This window comes from Rhea pennata, chromosome 1, assembly GCF_028389875.1.
Source record: "Rhea pennata isolate bPtePen1 chromosome 1, bPtePen1.pri, whole genome shotgun sequence".
Lineage (NCBI taxonomy): Eukaryota > Metazoa > Chordata > Aves > Rheiformes > Rheidae > Rhea > Rhea pennata.
Genome location: NC_084663.1, coordinates 152,562,639 through 152,577,633, shown reverse-complemented (window position 1 = coordinate 152,577,633; position 14,995 = coordinate 152,562,639). Strand labels below are relative to the sequence as shown.

General features: G+C 40.1%; 1 protein-coding gene across 3 annotated transcripts in view; it reads left to right on the top strand.

Moving 5' to 3' along the window:
- Positions 1–14,995, top strand: part of MCF2L (MCF.2 cell line derived transforming sequence like) — a 106,175-nt gene that overhangs the window by 45,693 nt on the left and 45,487 nt on the right. For all 3 annotated transcript variants that reach the window (XM_062601681.1, XM_062601683.1, XM_062601682.1), the window contains exon 3: positions 175–289. In XM_062601681.1, the coding sequence (XP_062457665.1) occupies positions 175–289 (115 nt within the window). The remainder of the gene's footprint in view (positions 1–174; positions 290–14,995) is intronic.

The following is a 14,995-nucleotide window of genomic DNA, read 5'->3' as shown; positions in this document are numbered from 1 at the left end:
TTCTGACACTTCTTTTAGTCTGCCCTACGAGTGGGAAGGATGCTGATGAGCACTGTATCAAAAATGAAGAAGTACAATAATTCCTTTGTTGTGAAACTGCAAACTAGATAAAGGGGTGTAGGTGTAAATATGCCTCTTAGTGAAGTTTTCTTTTTCTTCTTTTTTTTCTTTTAGGTGGAAGAGGAGGAGATGGCTGCCCTGTTATCACCTTTCCAGACTATCCAACTTTCAGTGAGATCCCTGAAAAGGAGTTCCAGAATGTCCTTACATATCTGACAAGCATCCCAAGGTGAGCACCTGTCTATGAGAAAATAGTGTTATCTGCTAAATTTATTTTTCCTATTCAGTCATGGTGTACAGGCAAAATTTGGTATTTAATTAAAAAAATGAAGATGCAGCTTGTAGTAGTACAAGTACTAGTACATGTAGTAGTAAAGAGTCTTGATCAGTGAGAACTCCCTAATGCAGTTTTTATTGTATAGCACTACTTATGTTTCATCTTGGCATGAAATAAGAAATTACTTTCTGGTTTGTAGAGATGCAGATTCCATGATAGGAATTGTTTTCTTGCTCTGTATCTTTGCATTACAATAACTTGCAGTTCAGTACTCTTGTGTTTTAATTGAAAGCATGTACAACTCTGGCAGAGAGCATCCAAATTCCTGTAAATTTGGACATTATTCAGGATATTACTCAGTGTGAGGGAATACATAGTTATGTAGAAGGGTTTGTCTTAACCATTTGTTCTCCCTTTCTGTAGCTTAGCTGAGTGTACAGTCTTTCTAGCACTTCTAGCTATTTGACCAAGGGTGCTAAGCAAGCCCAGCAATTAATCCTAGTTCTTCTAGACAACACTGTAGTATTATCAGTGCACTGCTCAATACAAATTGTGGCTTTTGTTGAAAATCTGTTAGAGAATGAAATAATGTGGTTCAAGATCCTGATAGCAGTGAGGAAGGCAAGTAGTGTAGAGTACGGATCCTAAACTTCAGGAGAACATATGTGAGGTTATTTGTGGAACTGGTAGGTGAGATCCCATGGATGGCAGCTCTGAAGGATAAAGCAGCTGAGGAAAGCTGGCAAGTCTTTAAGGAGAGCATCCTCCAAGCACAAGAATGGCATAATCTGATACTTAAGAAAATGAGTGGACATATCATGTCCACTATTGGGACTGTACCAGGTATCTGTCTGTATCAAGTCAGAAGACTGACCTGACTAAACAGGGGACTTGTGACTGAGCTCCAAGGACATCACGCAGGAGATGGAAACAGGGCCAAGCTACAGTGGAGAAATGCAGAAACATTGTCTAAACACATAGGGGTGGTTCTGGGAGAGTCAAAGCTTACTAGGAGTTGATGGTTGCAAGGTACATCAAGGACAACAAAAAGAGCTTTTATATTACTTCTGCATTCTGCTTTAGTGGGTAAAGAATAACAAAGATGTTTACATGTGGTCCCACTCTGAATAGGCTGGTTAATCTAGTGGCAGCAGAGGCTGATGAGGCTGAGGTACTCGATGCATTCTTTGCTTTGCTTTTTGTGTCCTTTGACAGCGTTGCAGGCCTCTGTGCTTAGACACAGGATTCAAGGAGGAGAATGACCAGCAATGGTTGAGGATCAAGTCAGAGATCTCTTGAGAAATCCTGACCTACATCTAGTCTGTGGGACTAGATGGGCTGCTTCTGAAGGTGGCAAGTGAACCGGCCAGTGTCACAGTGACACTTTCTTTTTTTAAAAAAAGAGATCAGTGGCAGTGCTTGATGACTGGAGATGAGATATGTTGCATTCATCTTCAAAAAGGGCAAGAAGAATGATCTGGAGAACAACAGGCTGGTCAACCCTCACTTCAGCCTGTGAGAAAATTATGGAGAGATTCCTCTCAAAACACTTTTCTGGACAGGAAAGGAAGGAGTGATTGGGAATAGCCAGCATGGCATTTAAGCTGGTTAAGCACAGTTTATCAGTGTTATTTCTGTGATGGAATTACTAGATGTGTGAATGAGGGGGAGCTGTGAGTGGCATTTACATCAGCTTTAGGAAGATTTTCAACAGTGTCTTCCCAAGCACCCTTGTATCCAAACTGAGATGTTAGTCTTGACAGGTGGCCCACTACTAAGTTAAAAATTGCATGGATCACTAAGCTCAAAGTGTAGGGATTAATGATACATACTCTATATAGAGAAAGGATTTCCTATGGCTTCACTATGCCTATTTGTCCTGACTAATACCTTTGTCAATGTCCTGAAGGAGGAGGATGAAGTTTGTGGATGAGAAACTTCAAGGGCAGGACTACTCTTCAGAGGACTGTAGACAGGAGAAATGGGCGAACAGGAACCTCATGAAATTCAGCAGGCAAATGTAAAATCCTGCAGTTGGGTTGGGCTAACTCCAGGCAACAGTAGAACTAACTAGTTCCTAGTTAGTAGGAACTAACTGGCTGGGGAACAGGTTTTCCAAAAAGGACTTGAGAATACAGGTGTACAGGAGGCTAGATGTGAGCCTGTAGTGTGCCCTGGTAGCAGTGAAGGCTGGCAGCCAAGGGGCTGTACCAACAGGAGCGTGGGCAGGAGTGTCACTGTGACATTGGCCAGTTCATTTGCCAAGGTGGCCCTTGCCAAAGCCCGTCTACAGGGTTGAGCCCCGCTCTGGGACAGGATGGGTGCGGACAAGCTGGAGCGAGTGCAGCCAGGTCTGGAGCTGTCATGTGAGGAGAAGCTAGTGGGGCTTGCTCAGCTGGTGGAGGGAAGGCTGCAGGGGCCCAACAGCCATCATCTTGTTTTGATGGGGGTCACTGGGAGGATGGTGCTGGGCTCCTCATGGAGGTAGGTGGCAAGAAGGGAGAGGCAGAAAAGACAACCAAGAGGTTCTGATTTGACATGGGGGGGGAGGGAAGATCTGTCGCAGGGAAAATAATTAAGCATTGAGACAGGTTGCCCAGAGAGGTTAAGGAGTCTGTCCTTAGAGGTTTACAAACTCTGTCTGGGCAAAGCCCTGAACAACTTAATCCAAATTTGATGTTGACCCTGCTTTGGGCCAAAGGTTGGACTAGAGATGTCTCTTCATGCCTGAATGATTGTATGAATCAAGAGATCTCCTTTTTATGTTGTGTGGTTCTTATAGATTAAAAATGCTCCTAAATGAATGGTCTTGAGCAGTGACCAAACGCTGGTCTTGAGCAGTTCTGCGCATTCTTTTCACTGATGGCATTTGGTGCAACTCAGTATGGACCATGCTGAAGTCATGTTTAAAGCTGATAGTGACAGGTTTCCTTCACGCACATGCATGCTTTTGTTCACTGTATGCACACTACAAGAAATACTGGTCTTCTCTCTAGAAGGCTTTCCTCCTCTTAACCAGTATAGTAGTTTTTACCACGTAATTATGTGCAGCATGATACTGCTTGGTGCTGCCTGAGCTGTGCTTGTCCTCTCCTGGGTTACCACTGAAACTTTTTTCTTTATTTGTACTTGTGGTGTTCGAACTGTGTGGTGCTAAATCTCCCTTGATAGTGTCTGTCTTAAATGCTGTTATTAAAAATAATTACATAGTAAATTCACATCTGCTTCTCCTTTTGGAAGGCCTTGACAGTTTGCTTTATGGTGGCCCATTGAACTTCTTCACATGATGGGGCTTATATGAGAAATTCTCACCAGAGCAAACAGCATCTGGTGCAGGGACAGGCTCTGAACGGTTTGGCAGGAGCATGTTTTTACCAATTAAGTATCTGGGAACAGATTTGCTGGAGGTTTTTTGCTGGGGGGGGGGGTCCCTACCCTCCAACAATTATCCTATGCATTCTCAGCCAGAAGTGGCTGTTTCTTGTGGTTTGGTTGTTCTTGTGGGATATCTTTTCTTGCGTCTGATTTTTAATTCTTTAGAAAGAGGCTACTATTCTGTGTAAACTATCAATAGCTGCTGGCTGGATATAAATAGTAAGGTATTAACTAGAGGGCGTATAACAGTATTTTAGGTTCTAATTGGATTTTTTTTTAATTTCAAATTGAAATGTTAAAGCCACTTCTAAAATACTGACAGAATCAGGATCTTTTTGTGACTGAGTATCACTATAATTGCATAGGACTAAAGGCATCCCAGACATCTCTACTAGTGGTATTACAGGCATGCTATTTTGTTTATAAGCCCTTGTGTAGGTTTATGGGAATAACAGACTACAGAAATGCCACTAATGGTGTCAGCATACATCCTCATATAAAATGATGTTTTGCTAATGATAATATGGCTGCATATTCCCCAAAGATGGGCATTATTGTGATTTTCTTTGCATTTTGCTATTTCTGATGCTGTTAGGGTGTCCTAAGGTAGGAGTTTTGCTGTAATATTCATTTCCAAGGGCTAATATTTTCAAGGTTTTGCATGCTTTGGAAACTGCTTTTGGAAGAAGTGGAGGCAGTTAGTTAATCATTTGTTTATTTTCTCAGTTGTTAGGGAGGCCGACAGTATACAGATTTACAGGAAGAATAAAAATAGCCCAGAACTTTTATGCATGGAGTATGTTGTCCTGATCAGCGTGCTTAGCTTATGAAATACGTAACTTCAGTCTTCTGGCTGTTCTGACTGACTCAAGGTGAATCAGTTTTCTGCGAAAAGCCCTGTGGATCATGGATGTGTCTGGACCCACAGCGGTTCCTCGGGGAGCCTACGAGGCTACTTGTGCTGCTTGGCCCTGTATGGGACTCCCAGAAAGGGGGTGGCAGCAATAACTCAAAGTGCATCATTTGCCTGCCTGTTGTTGTACACTAAGGGAAATGATATTTTGTGGGAATGACACTGTACTGCCCATACACTGCTGCGAGCTCTCTAAGAAAGGACCTTTCTGTGTTCTGCAGTCCAGTTTACCTAATAAAATCGTTTCAGTTATGGCAAATCTTTGTGCTGGCATCAGTAGGTCTGCAAAAGTTCCCAAGTACAAGAAGTACCAATAAAAGTCTCATTAATGGGACTGGCCTAAGACGGTCTATCAAAAGATTAAAAACCAAAACCTCTTACTCTATCTTTACTTTTCACTCTTAATTTTACAGGTATAAACATGACCTCGCTCCTCCTTCGTGTATTACTGTTCTGCCCTGTCTAAACACTGAGGGTTTCACAAGCTTTTACTGTGTAAAGTTTCCCTCATCTCTTTTGCAGTGGTCTCTTAACTTTGAGGAGTTAAATGTCTCATGGGACACCTGATGTTTAGAAATAGTCCTATGTTAAGTCACAGGTTACCGACTTGGATGACCATGCACTGGGATAAGGCAACTAGCTGAGCTATCAGTGTATGTCTCGCTAGGTAATTGCCTAGTTACCCGAGGAAGTTACCCAAGGAGAAGGCAAGTGGCAGAAGGGGAACAGCTGGGTTCTTTTAAGATACTCCGCTCAGCTTTCCGTTTAACCAAATACAGTTGCATCGAGGTGAGCAATCTCCCTCAGGTGGGTATTGTTAGCATTGCAGCAATGCGTAGTCTATAGCTAGCTGGATAAAGAACAACTTCTAATGTGTGGTCTGGAGTAAGCTCAAAATGTTGAATACAGGCTTGTTGGACAATAACCATGTGCCACGTATACTTAAAGATCATTGTTGTATCAAGAAAATATGATGGACTGAGATGAGAACTACAGACAATAGAACATTAACAATTCTTTTAGAAATGCTATTTGGTTTATATAAGTACGCGTGTAACATGAACCATTTTTTTCTTTTGAACAACTACTGATATTTTTTTCATTACAGTACAAAATGAAATTTTATTTTAAAGGTGGGGATTCTCTTACTGAGAATGTTTTTGCTTAGGTCATGTAAGTTCTGGCTTCGTACGTGTATTATCCAAGATCAGAGAAAAGGAATCCGTGGCAGTGTGTAACGTACTTAGGGCAATGCTTTCTAGGAAGAATATTTTAACTAAGATGTTGAATTTGTATGAACGCTTTACATAAAAACTAATCCCTGTGGATGAATAATTATATCAGTGGTGTTGCCAAATACACTCATGTATGTAGATAAGTGTAAATATTGGGCTCTTTAAAATATTTGTAGCAAACTGGATTTCAACAGAGAATAGTGAGTCAGTTGTGCATCCATCTAAGATGCTTTGAGGACATTTTAAAACATCTCCATAGCTAGTCAGGTTGCTCTGGAGCCTGCAGAAAAGAAGGTTCACTGCTGCGGCTCACTTTTCACAGGGTAAGTCCTATGGTTACTGCTACTGAGTTGGCTAGAATAGGTAATGCAGACCTTCATGCACAGCGTCAGTTATTCCTACTGCAAAGTGCAAAAGGCATCTGTGGGATGTACCTCTGCATCCCAGATAGACAAAGAGTGGAGTCTTCCATTCAGATCTGGAATAAGCTTCTGAAATAACTGCCGAATGTACCCTTAAAAAGTCATTTCAGGGCATTCAGTGTTCTGCTCTTTCTTTTTTCTTCTGGTTGAAAGTATATGTTCCTCTTTGTTTTCATCCTCATAAATAAACTTTTAAGATCTGTGATGCACCCTGAAGGCAAATATTTATATATTTATTGCCGTCCACCACGGTTGCCACACAAATGTGTTTTTATTAACAGTGTGTACACATTCTGGAATATGAATTTACAGAATGTGGGATGTAACTTGAGGATTTAGTCAAAAATTGATAACAATAGTGGTTTAAAAAAAGGATATCTCAAATATTCAATTAGATGGTTTTGTTTCTGGTAAATTAGCACTTTTTAATGCAATCAGATAACATGCTGTACGAGAGAACAAAAGGGTGTGGGTTTAAAGTGTTTCTCTGATACAGGTTCATTTTTGAACAAAGAAAGCAAGATAAAATTCTTGCGGTCACAAGGGAGTAAAACATTAAAATTTTACATGTGTAATACAGACTTTTAAATGGGAAACTTTTAAATGGGAAACTCTTTTCAAGAGAAATGGGTAGTCTAGGCTAGAAAATTCAGAACAGCATTTGATAGCCAGTTGAGTCCTGTGCTGCTTATGAAATGTAATACACAGGCCTTTTATTCTTGCCTTCAGAAATGAGCATAATCTTAAGCATATCTCAGGTTAACTTGTAATGTTCTGCTATTTCCTGTTTTGAAAGCTGTCCCTGTTGGTTTCCTGTCCAGGGAAATGTCCTCTTCTTTAGGATACTGGTAGTTTATACATTCGTGAAAACCGTGTGGTGTTCTAAGCAATTCTATTGTTTGTGATACCGTCTGGTGTTTGAAATTAGGGAGAAATCCTGTCCAGGCAGTGCAACAGAACAGAAACTCAAAGTGTTCATCTCTGATCAGAACTTTTAAAACCAAGCTTCAGGTAACTTCTTTTTTAACTGCACCTATTCTTCATCATCTGGGACAACAGGAGACGAGTTACCTGGCAAACTGAAAAAGCAATGTCTATGCTAAGCTTTCCAGTGTGTTTGGATCTAAGATGACTGTGTTAGCTTGGATGCAGCATAGTCTGAGGAGGTGGGTTTAGCTAGGCACCATAAGAACATAACGCAGCACTGCGTGAACGTTGCTGAAGCTAGCAAACCTCCTCAGTATGAGGAGCACTGGGGAGCACAGAGCTGGCTTGGGTCTGTCCAGTCTCATTAGTCTGGACTCACCAATGTGCTCTGGAAGGGTGTTTGGGTAATGCTGTGTTTGAGCTGAGAAGTCTTTCCAGATCCAAGCTGACCTTGTGAAGAGCCAGCATGGAAAAGCATCTGTGTGTGTTGCATTTATCTGCAAACTAAATAAGCTGCCCTCCACTAGGTAAGAGCTATGCTTTTACTTTATAGGATACCTGATATGGACATTACCACAATGGCTAAAATGTGCCAAAAAGCAGATAGAATAGAATCAGTAAGGTTGGAAGGGACCTCTGGAGATCATCTAGTCCAACCTCCCTGCTCAGCAGGGTCACCTAGAGCATGTTAGACAGGGTTGCATCCAGGCGAGCCTTGAAGATCTCCAGAGAAGGAGACTCCACAACCTCTCTGGGCAACCTGTGCCAGTGCTCTGTCACTCTCACAGGGAAGAAATTCCCCCTCTCGCTCAGGCAGAACTTCCTGTGCTTTAATTTCTGCCCATTGCCTCTTGTCCTGTCACATGGGGCAACTGAAAAGAGTTTGTCCCCGTCCCCTTGACACCCTCCCTTCAGGTCCTTATCCACATCAGTAAGATCCCCCCTCAGTCTTCTCTTCCCCAGGCTGAAGAAGTCCAGCTCTTGCAGCCTTTCCTCATAGGAGAGATGCTCCAGTCCTGATCATCCTCATAGTCCTACCCTGACAGTTCTCACTAACACACTGAGCAACAGTTTTGCAGCTTCAGCATCTACTTCTGTCAGCTGTGTTTCACTTTCATGCTCTCCTGTTTGTGAGATTGCTATCCAGGTTAAAGATGTAAAACCCATATCCTGCTGTTAGGTTGGCAGTCCCTCGGATTCATCAGTGAGTCTATCCCAGGGCTTCCAGTAAAGTGTCGTGCTGTGCGTGCCCTTCCTTTTTCAAAGCATAGCTGCCAAACAGCTGTAAATGCTGCATGTTCCTGTAAGCAGAAAGGAAAGGCAAAGGTTTATGTTTAAAGTAGGAATCAGAAAGTTGAGCAGTATTCTGAAGCTTTTGCATCAGATACGTATTTTGAGATTGGGTCAAAGCTCTACACATTACTGAGACTATCTCAATCTTTGCTAGATTCGGGCTTGGAACATTTTACATGTGTTTTGATGTCCACCTTGTGAATCTCTTAAACTTATTTTAAAGCTCATCTCTGTACAGGCAAAGTCTTTCTATTCTTAAATTTCACTTACTCTTCCAGTGCTTAGAGGATTTAAGTATCTAGGCTCTGTATGGATGATGCACTGTCCAGAGGTAAACTTAATCTGGTAAGAAGATGGGGTAAATTGAGCAATGCAAAATTGTGAAAATTAATTACTAAAATTCTGTGTATTATGCAGAGGTTTTCATTAGTCCAGTTAAATATTCAGAGAATTTAACACATTATTTTTTTTTTCCCTTACCTGGGTGTCTGTTTTTTTGGTGACTGACTTAATACTTCGTTCTCCTATTTTAGAAAAATAAGTTCATAATGTGCTGTCAGGTAAAAGCTGAGTACCTTTTAATTCTAAATGATTGAGATGTTGGTTAGTTTGTCTTCCTGCCACTCTGATGAGCAATTTCTGGGCTAATGAGCTGAGCACTGAGTTCATAAATCCTGTAGCTACAACTTTATGGTCTTTGGTATCTTCTGCGCCTTAGAAAAGGGTTGCTGAAGTTAAGGCTGCTTTGTAGTCTACAAGAAGCAGTCTTCACTGTAATCTAGGCTACTGGAAATCGATTTGATAAATTAGTGAAGTGTTCGGCTTCACCTATAGTTCAAGCATCTTTGAAAGGATTTCTGCAAATTTTATAAACAGTGTGAAATGTTGCCATCAATAAATAATGCAGATAGACAGCTGAGGATGAAAAAGAGGAGTGGAACTGGACTTAGATGTGTTTCATTACTCGCTTTGTCAAGCTTAGCAAGATTACTTCGAAAATCATGCAGTCATTTGGGGCTGGTGGATGTACTTAAGAAAAAAGGGAAGGTTAAGTAATGAAGTCCTTCAGCATGCTTAGTTCAGAGATGAGTGGTTTTAGGGAAAACAACATTTTAAGCTTTTAATTTAATAAAGTTTTAAAAAGATTCAGTTGTATTTTCTCTGGCCATTGAGTATTGAATGTTAGCCTCATTGATGGTGTGTTTAATTAAGCAGGGATGTTGGGGTGGGGGGAAGACACAAACAACTTGAATAAAGCATTTAATAAGAGTTACCTAAGGAGCGGTGACATAAATACTGATTTTTGACCAGGAAAGTCAAAAGGCTTTGGGGGAGGGAGGGAGGAAGGAGGTGTTGCATAGGTGCCACATTGCCTGAAGGATATAGCAACATTATATTAAAATTCAACTTATTCTTGCTTGTTGCTTAGCTTGAATAAACTTTCTGCCATTTAATATATTAGAAAACATTTGATACCAGTATGCTTTCCTGTACTTGATATATACATCAGCAGTGATTTCCTTGTTTAAATGAGATGGATTGCCTCAGAAGGCTTTTTATTTCCTTATTCTCCCAGGCAAATCTTCTCTACACCTATTTCAGTAGGAGCTAACCTTTTCAAAACATACCACGCAGCGTTTCAGATAAGATTGTGTCAATCCTTTGGCATTAATGGCTCCTGAAGAGCACTGGAAATATATATAGTCAAATACCGTAATTCTCAATAGCTGGAAAAATGAGTTTATGGAGTCTGACTTCCTAATCCTAAAACTAGGATCATGTAGGCTTTCTGTTGCTCACATTTACTTAAACTTAACCAGCATAGAGCACTTCTGCCTTTGCTGACCTATTTATTCTTAACAGTCCCTCAAGGATAATGTGGCCTATTTCAGCCATCTGCAGTTCTGCCTAAGTAAGTGCTCAGAATTGTTGTCTGTCTTCAAACGGTTCTTACAAAAGCAGCAATTCTGTGTGGCCTGAAGAATTTATACTCAATTTTCTGCTTATTATATGAAAACTTCTTTAAAATGTTTCTTTTAGTCTGTTTCACGTACTAAACGGATGTGATTATTTAAGTTTTTTCTTCTAACCTGTAGAAATTCGTCTGACCCATTCTGATTTTTAGTCTGAGAGGTTTCTCAGTGGCGTAAAACTTGCTAAGTTGCCATATAAAAAGGCTGACAGGTACCACGGAAAGGAAATCAATGTATGCGGTACAAGCACAGCTAGATGATGATGCCTGGTCACTTCAGTTCCAATTTATAGCGTTGGCTACGTTCCCTCAACTTCCCCCTTACAGCATAAGCTTTTCAGAGCAGAAAGGTTGTTAGCATGTATGATAGGAATATAGCTAGCATTACTGTACTCCAATCAGTAAAAAAATTTTTTTTTTGAGCCATTGGCTTGAAAGTTGGAAAGAGTCTGTTTTGGGGACAGAGTAATATTGGAGATAATGGAGAACAGCTAAAGGGATCAGTCAAAAGATACTGATACTAGCATTTTTGAAGCTGAGTGGATAGGGAAATAAGAAATGGAACTGCTTGCTATATAAATCAGTGTAAATACTCAAAAACAAATAAACGAGATGCATACCAATGCTGCTAATTTAGCTAAGGAACATAAAAAGTAATTCATGGGAGAAGTGCCTAAGGTGACTGCATTTGGACTTGTATCACACAATTTCAAGGGACTTATTCTGCTGTGCAGGATAAAGACATGTGGTTTCCTTTGAAACCAAGGCTTAAGAGCAGCCACTCTGGTCATCAGTGAGTTATTTGCCTCATCTACAGTGTATCTTGAATTCCGGTAGCCCATTTTCCATGTGGGCTCTTGCCCCATGGGGCAGATGCAGTGAAGTGTTGTTGTTACAGTCTTGCAATGATTGAAGGATTTTTCAAAACCGGAACTGGGATTGGAGTGGATTAACCACTGGGCCAAGGTCCTTTCAGGAGAATCTGTGAAGTTTGGATAAGACTTCCAGAGTTTTTAACTTGTATCAGCTCCTTAGAGCTCTTTGCAGTTGCTTTCGTTATTTTTGTCTGCTGTTCATCTGGCCTTTGAAATGTCTCACTGTTGGCACAACCTCGTGTGTAACTGTCTTGTCTATGCTTATCTATTTTTCTGAAAGCATTTTTACTACGGTTTTCCTCTGAGCTCTGTGACTTCTTTTGGTCTCTTCTGCCTGATGAGCAAATTATAATCATTTGCCTATCATTTTTCTCACGTACGCCACTTCACAACCTAGCATTCATCCAAGTTCTTTTCTTTCTAGATACTGCATGCCTCCTGATGCACTAATTTGAGTATCTGATGATTCCTCAATTCTGAGAGTTGAAATACAGCATATGTTTTTTGAAAGTACTTGAGGCATGAATTGTAAACAGCTGAGACCAAAAGTAAGTGTAATAAGAGAGGGAGCAGATAAGGTTTTCATCAGTGGTATGCTTAGGAATAAGGTTAACTGGAATGAGAAGGTGGAAAAACAAAACAGTTCATAGGAGAAGTGAGAAAAACAGGTAAAATTTCTCATCTGAGCCTTATCTGATCATGAGAACCTTGAACAGGTCTTGTTCCAACACGAAAGTTCAGATTTGCTTCTTTTTTCCATGCAGCTTCATCTTGTTTCTCTGATGGGAAGGGAGTAACTGTCAAAAACCAAAGTAACGATAATGTCGAAATGCTGGAGTTCTCTGCATGCACATTTAAGAAATCATGTATTCACAGGATTCCAACGTAGAAAGAAAATGAGGGTAGTGCAGTGTGCATGCTGTTCTATCCATAGTGATTAAATTATACCCTGGGAGGAGAAAGCAGTGTTTTTCAGATCCGATTTTAAAAATAATCGATGAGAAATGCTGCCTCCTTCCTTATGTATAAGGTTTCCTTGCACATTCCTATCGCAGGGTGTTGTGACATTCTGTGCTGGGTGAAATGCAACTGCTGTCGGGAGTTTTATATAATCATTTACGCTTGTCATTCAGTGATTTTGGACAGACCACTAGAGGCTGCTCTTGCATAGATTTATCTCATAAACTTTGCTAGCATTAGAACTGATGTCTGGTAGTCTAGTTATGCACCTCAACTGAGCGAGACTCGCAGGGAAATCCAGGCTGAGATGTCAGGCTTGCAGTTTGAATCGAACAGAAATGTCATGCTCATTTGCTTTAGGAGCTCTGGAGGCCTGCTGGATAGCTGAAGAGTCTTACCTGGATGTTCATAAATGTTATGTTTGTTAATAACAACTCTGTTCTCAGATCTGTGCAGTTTTCATTGACCTCAGTTAGTCATCCATACACATCTACGGCACTAAGCTGCTATTTTCTGTCTAACCAATTAAATGTTGTGATACCATGCAACTGTATCTGCAGCTATCTTTGGGAAAGTGTTTTCATTCTATGTATTTTTTTTTTTTTTGAGCATTGTTTCTTTGCTACCAATATTTTGATCAGTATTTTGATACTTCTGCAAACCTCTATCATAAAAATAGCAAATGCAATTCTAAAGCATGCTAGTTCACAGCAAATATATCTAGTTGGAAAGTAACACTTTCCATCTGTCAAAACGCTTCTGTTAGGTGTGTGTGTCATTTTGATCTGTGTGTTTACATAGCGAATTTGGCATATCATGTGTAATGCTGGTGTTATAAAGCATTATAAAATGTTGAATTGAAACTATTTTTACATTCCAGGGTATTCTTCAAATTAACCTGTTTAAGTAGTCCTTTAAGTACAGGTTTTTAGAAGATAAATGAGTAAGGACTCAACTATCAGCAGCATTACAAAGCACTGTTCAGCCTAGATACTGTGATAAAATCTACAAGCTGTTACAGCAGTTGAATCTAGTTGAAACTAGAAAGTTCATTATTCAATATAAAGCTCAATATCTGATTTATAGTCTTCCTTCAGTGCCTGCTTTAAAATTGCTTCCATCATGGGCCTTCTGGAGCTGTGAATTATGTAGCTCTAAAAGCCTGTGATATCTGAAGCTTTCAAATCAGAGCTTTCTGGAGCGTGGAATATACTCTTATTTCCATCATTTAGTCAAGAAAACACACGACAGTTTTACTCTCCTTAAAGATGGTGATTTCTGAGGTTAAGGTCTTCAATCTTTGTCTCATTTTGGATGATGAGAAAGAAGGTGTCGTAATATCAAAACACTCAAAGATCCAATAAACTGTAAATATGTTTTAAAGGAATTTCATGAGTAAAACACCAATCAGCTAGTGGCTTTCGTATCAGAATTAAATGGATAAATTGGCCAGTTTTGAAACTACTTAAAATAGCCTTTAGGATAATAAGCAATCAAGAAATACAGGAAAGTGAAACTGCTGTAGATCAGTTCTGTCTGGGTGCTAGATCTTATAATCTTACAACTTTTTTTCTTTGTTAAATTTGTAAACCATTGAATTCTTCTGCCATATGAAAAACTGCATTCTCTAGAACTTACCTAGTCATTGATCATCCTACATAGGGGATGCAAGGAGGGAAGATGTGGGTATGGCTATGCCAGGTGAACTGTTACTGTCCTGTCCTTTGCTGGGAGGCCTGTATAAAATGGATAACATGAAAGGGATTTTAGTCCGTTTGGTTCCTGGCACCACAGGGCTTAGCTGAATTGTTTTTTTTTCATAGTTGCAGTAGGGGGGTTTTCTGTCTTGCTTTATTAATACCATGTTCTTTGCCGTATGTCTTCTAAAGCGTATAAAAGCTAATAAGATGTGCTTCTTTTTTTTTTCTGCTTTCATTCATTGTCAAGGACCTTAATGGGTTCCTTTTTTATATCTGTGAAACACTTATGTATAAGAAAGAGTTGTCTTTCCCCCACACTCGCCTTGGAAGGAAGTGACTTGGGTTTAGTCAGTTGAAATGCCTCTTAAAGTGTAGGATGCAAAGTTTCTCTTGAGAAATAATAACCTTGCTAGTTAGTGTCTGGTTTCCAATAGCCCATTCTGAGGCCAGGAATAGAGGATGCCATTCTTGACTACTTTAACTTGTCTTCAGATGACTGAATGTAGGATGGTATCTGATTTCAAAGTGATAGCTGCTGGAAGCATTTTTATCAATGCAGGCATGATGGGAATGTGTTTTGTTCAAAATGTTCGTTTCCCTAGTGTCCAGGTTACTGGGATGTCTTCATTTATATGCTGAACCTGTTTGAGCTCAAACTTGTTTTGTTCTGCACTGTACACCAGTCTACCTTTGACCAGCCACAAACTTACCTGCTGGATGGGCGATGTTGAGTATAACATAAATCTACAGTATAATAATGGAACTTTAAGAAATTCAGTTTTTATTAAGCTTTTTTTTTTTTGTAGCCAAAAATGCTGCCCTGAATTTTAAACATCCAGAAGCTTGGCATTATCAAGTTACTGTGGCAAACCTGAAGTTTTGTTTTGTTTGTAGTAGAAAGCAATGTATGCCAGCAGTGCTCATCCAGCAGTGTAAAAGCAAAAGGAATTACTTGTGTAGCAGTTGTCACCACCCTTACTTTAGAG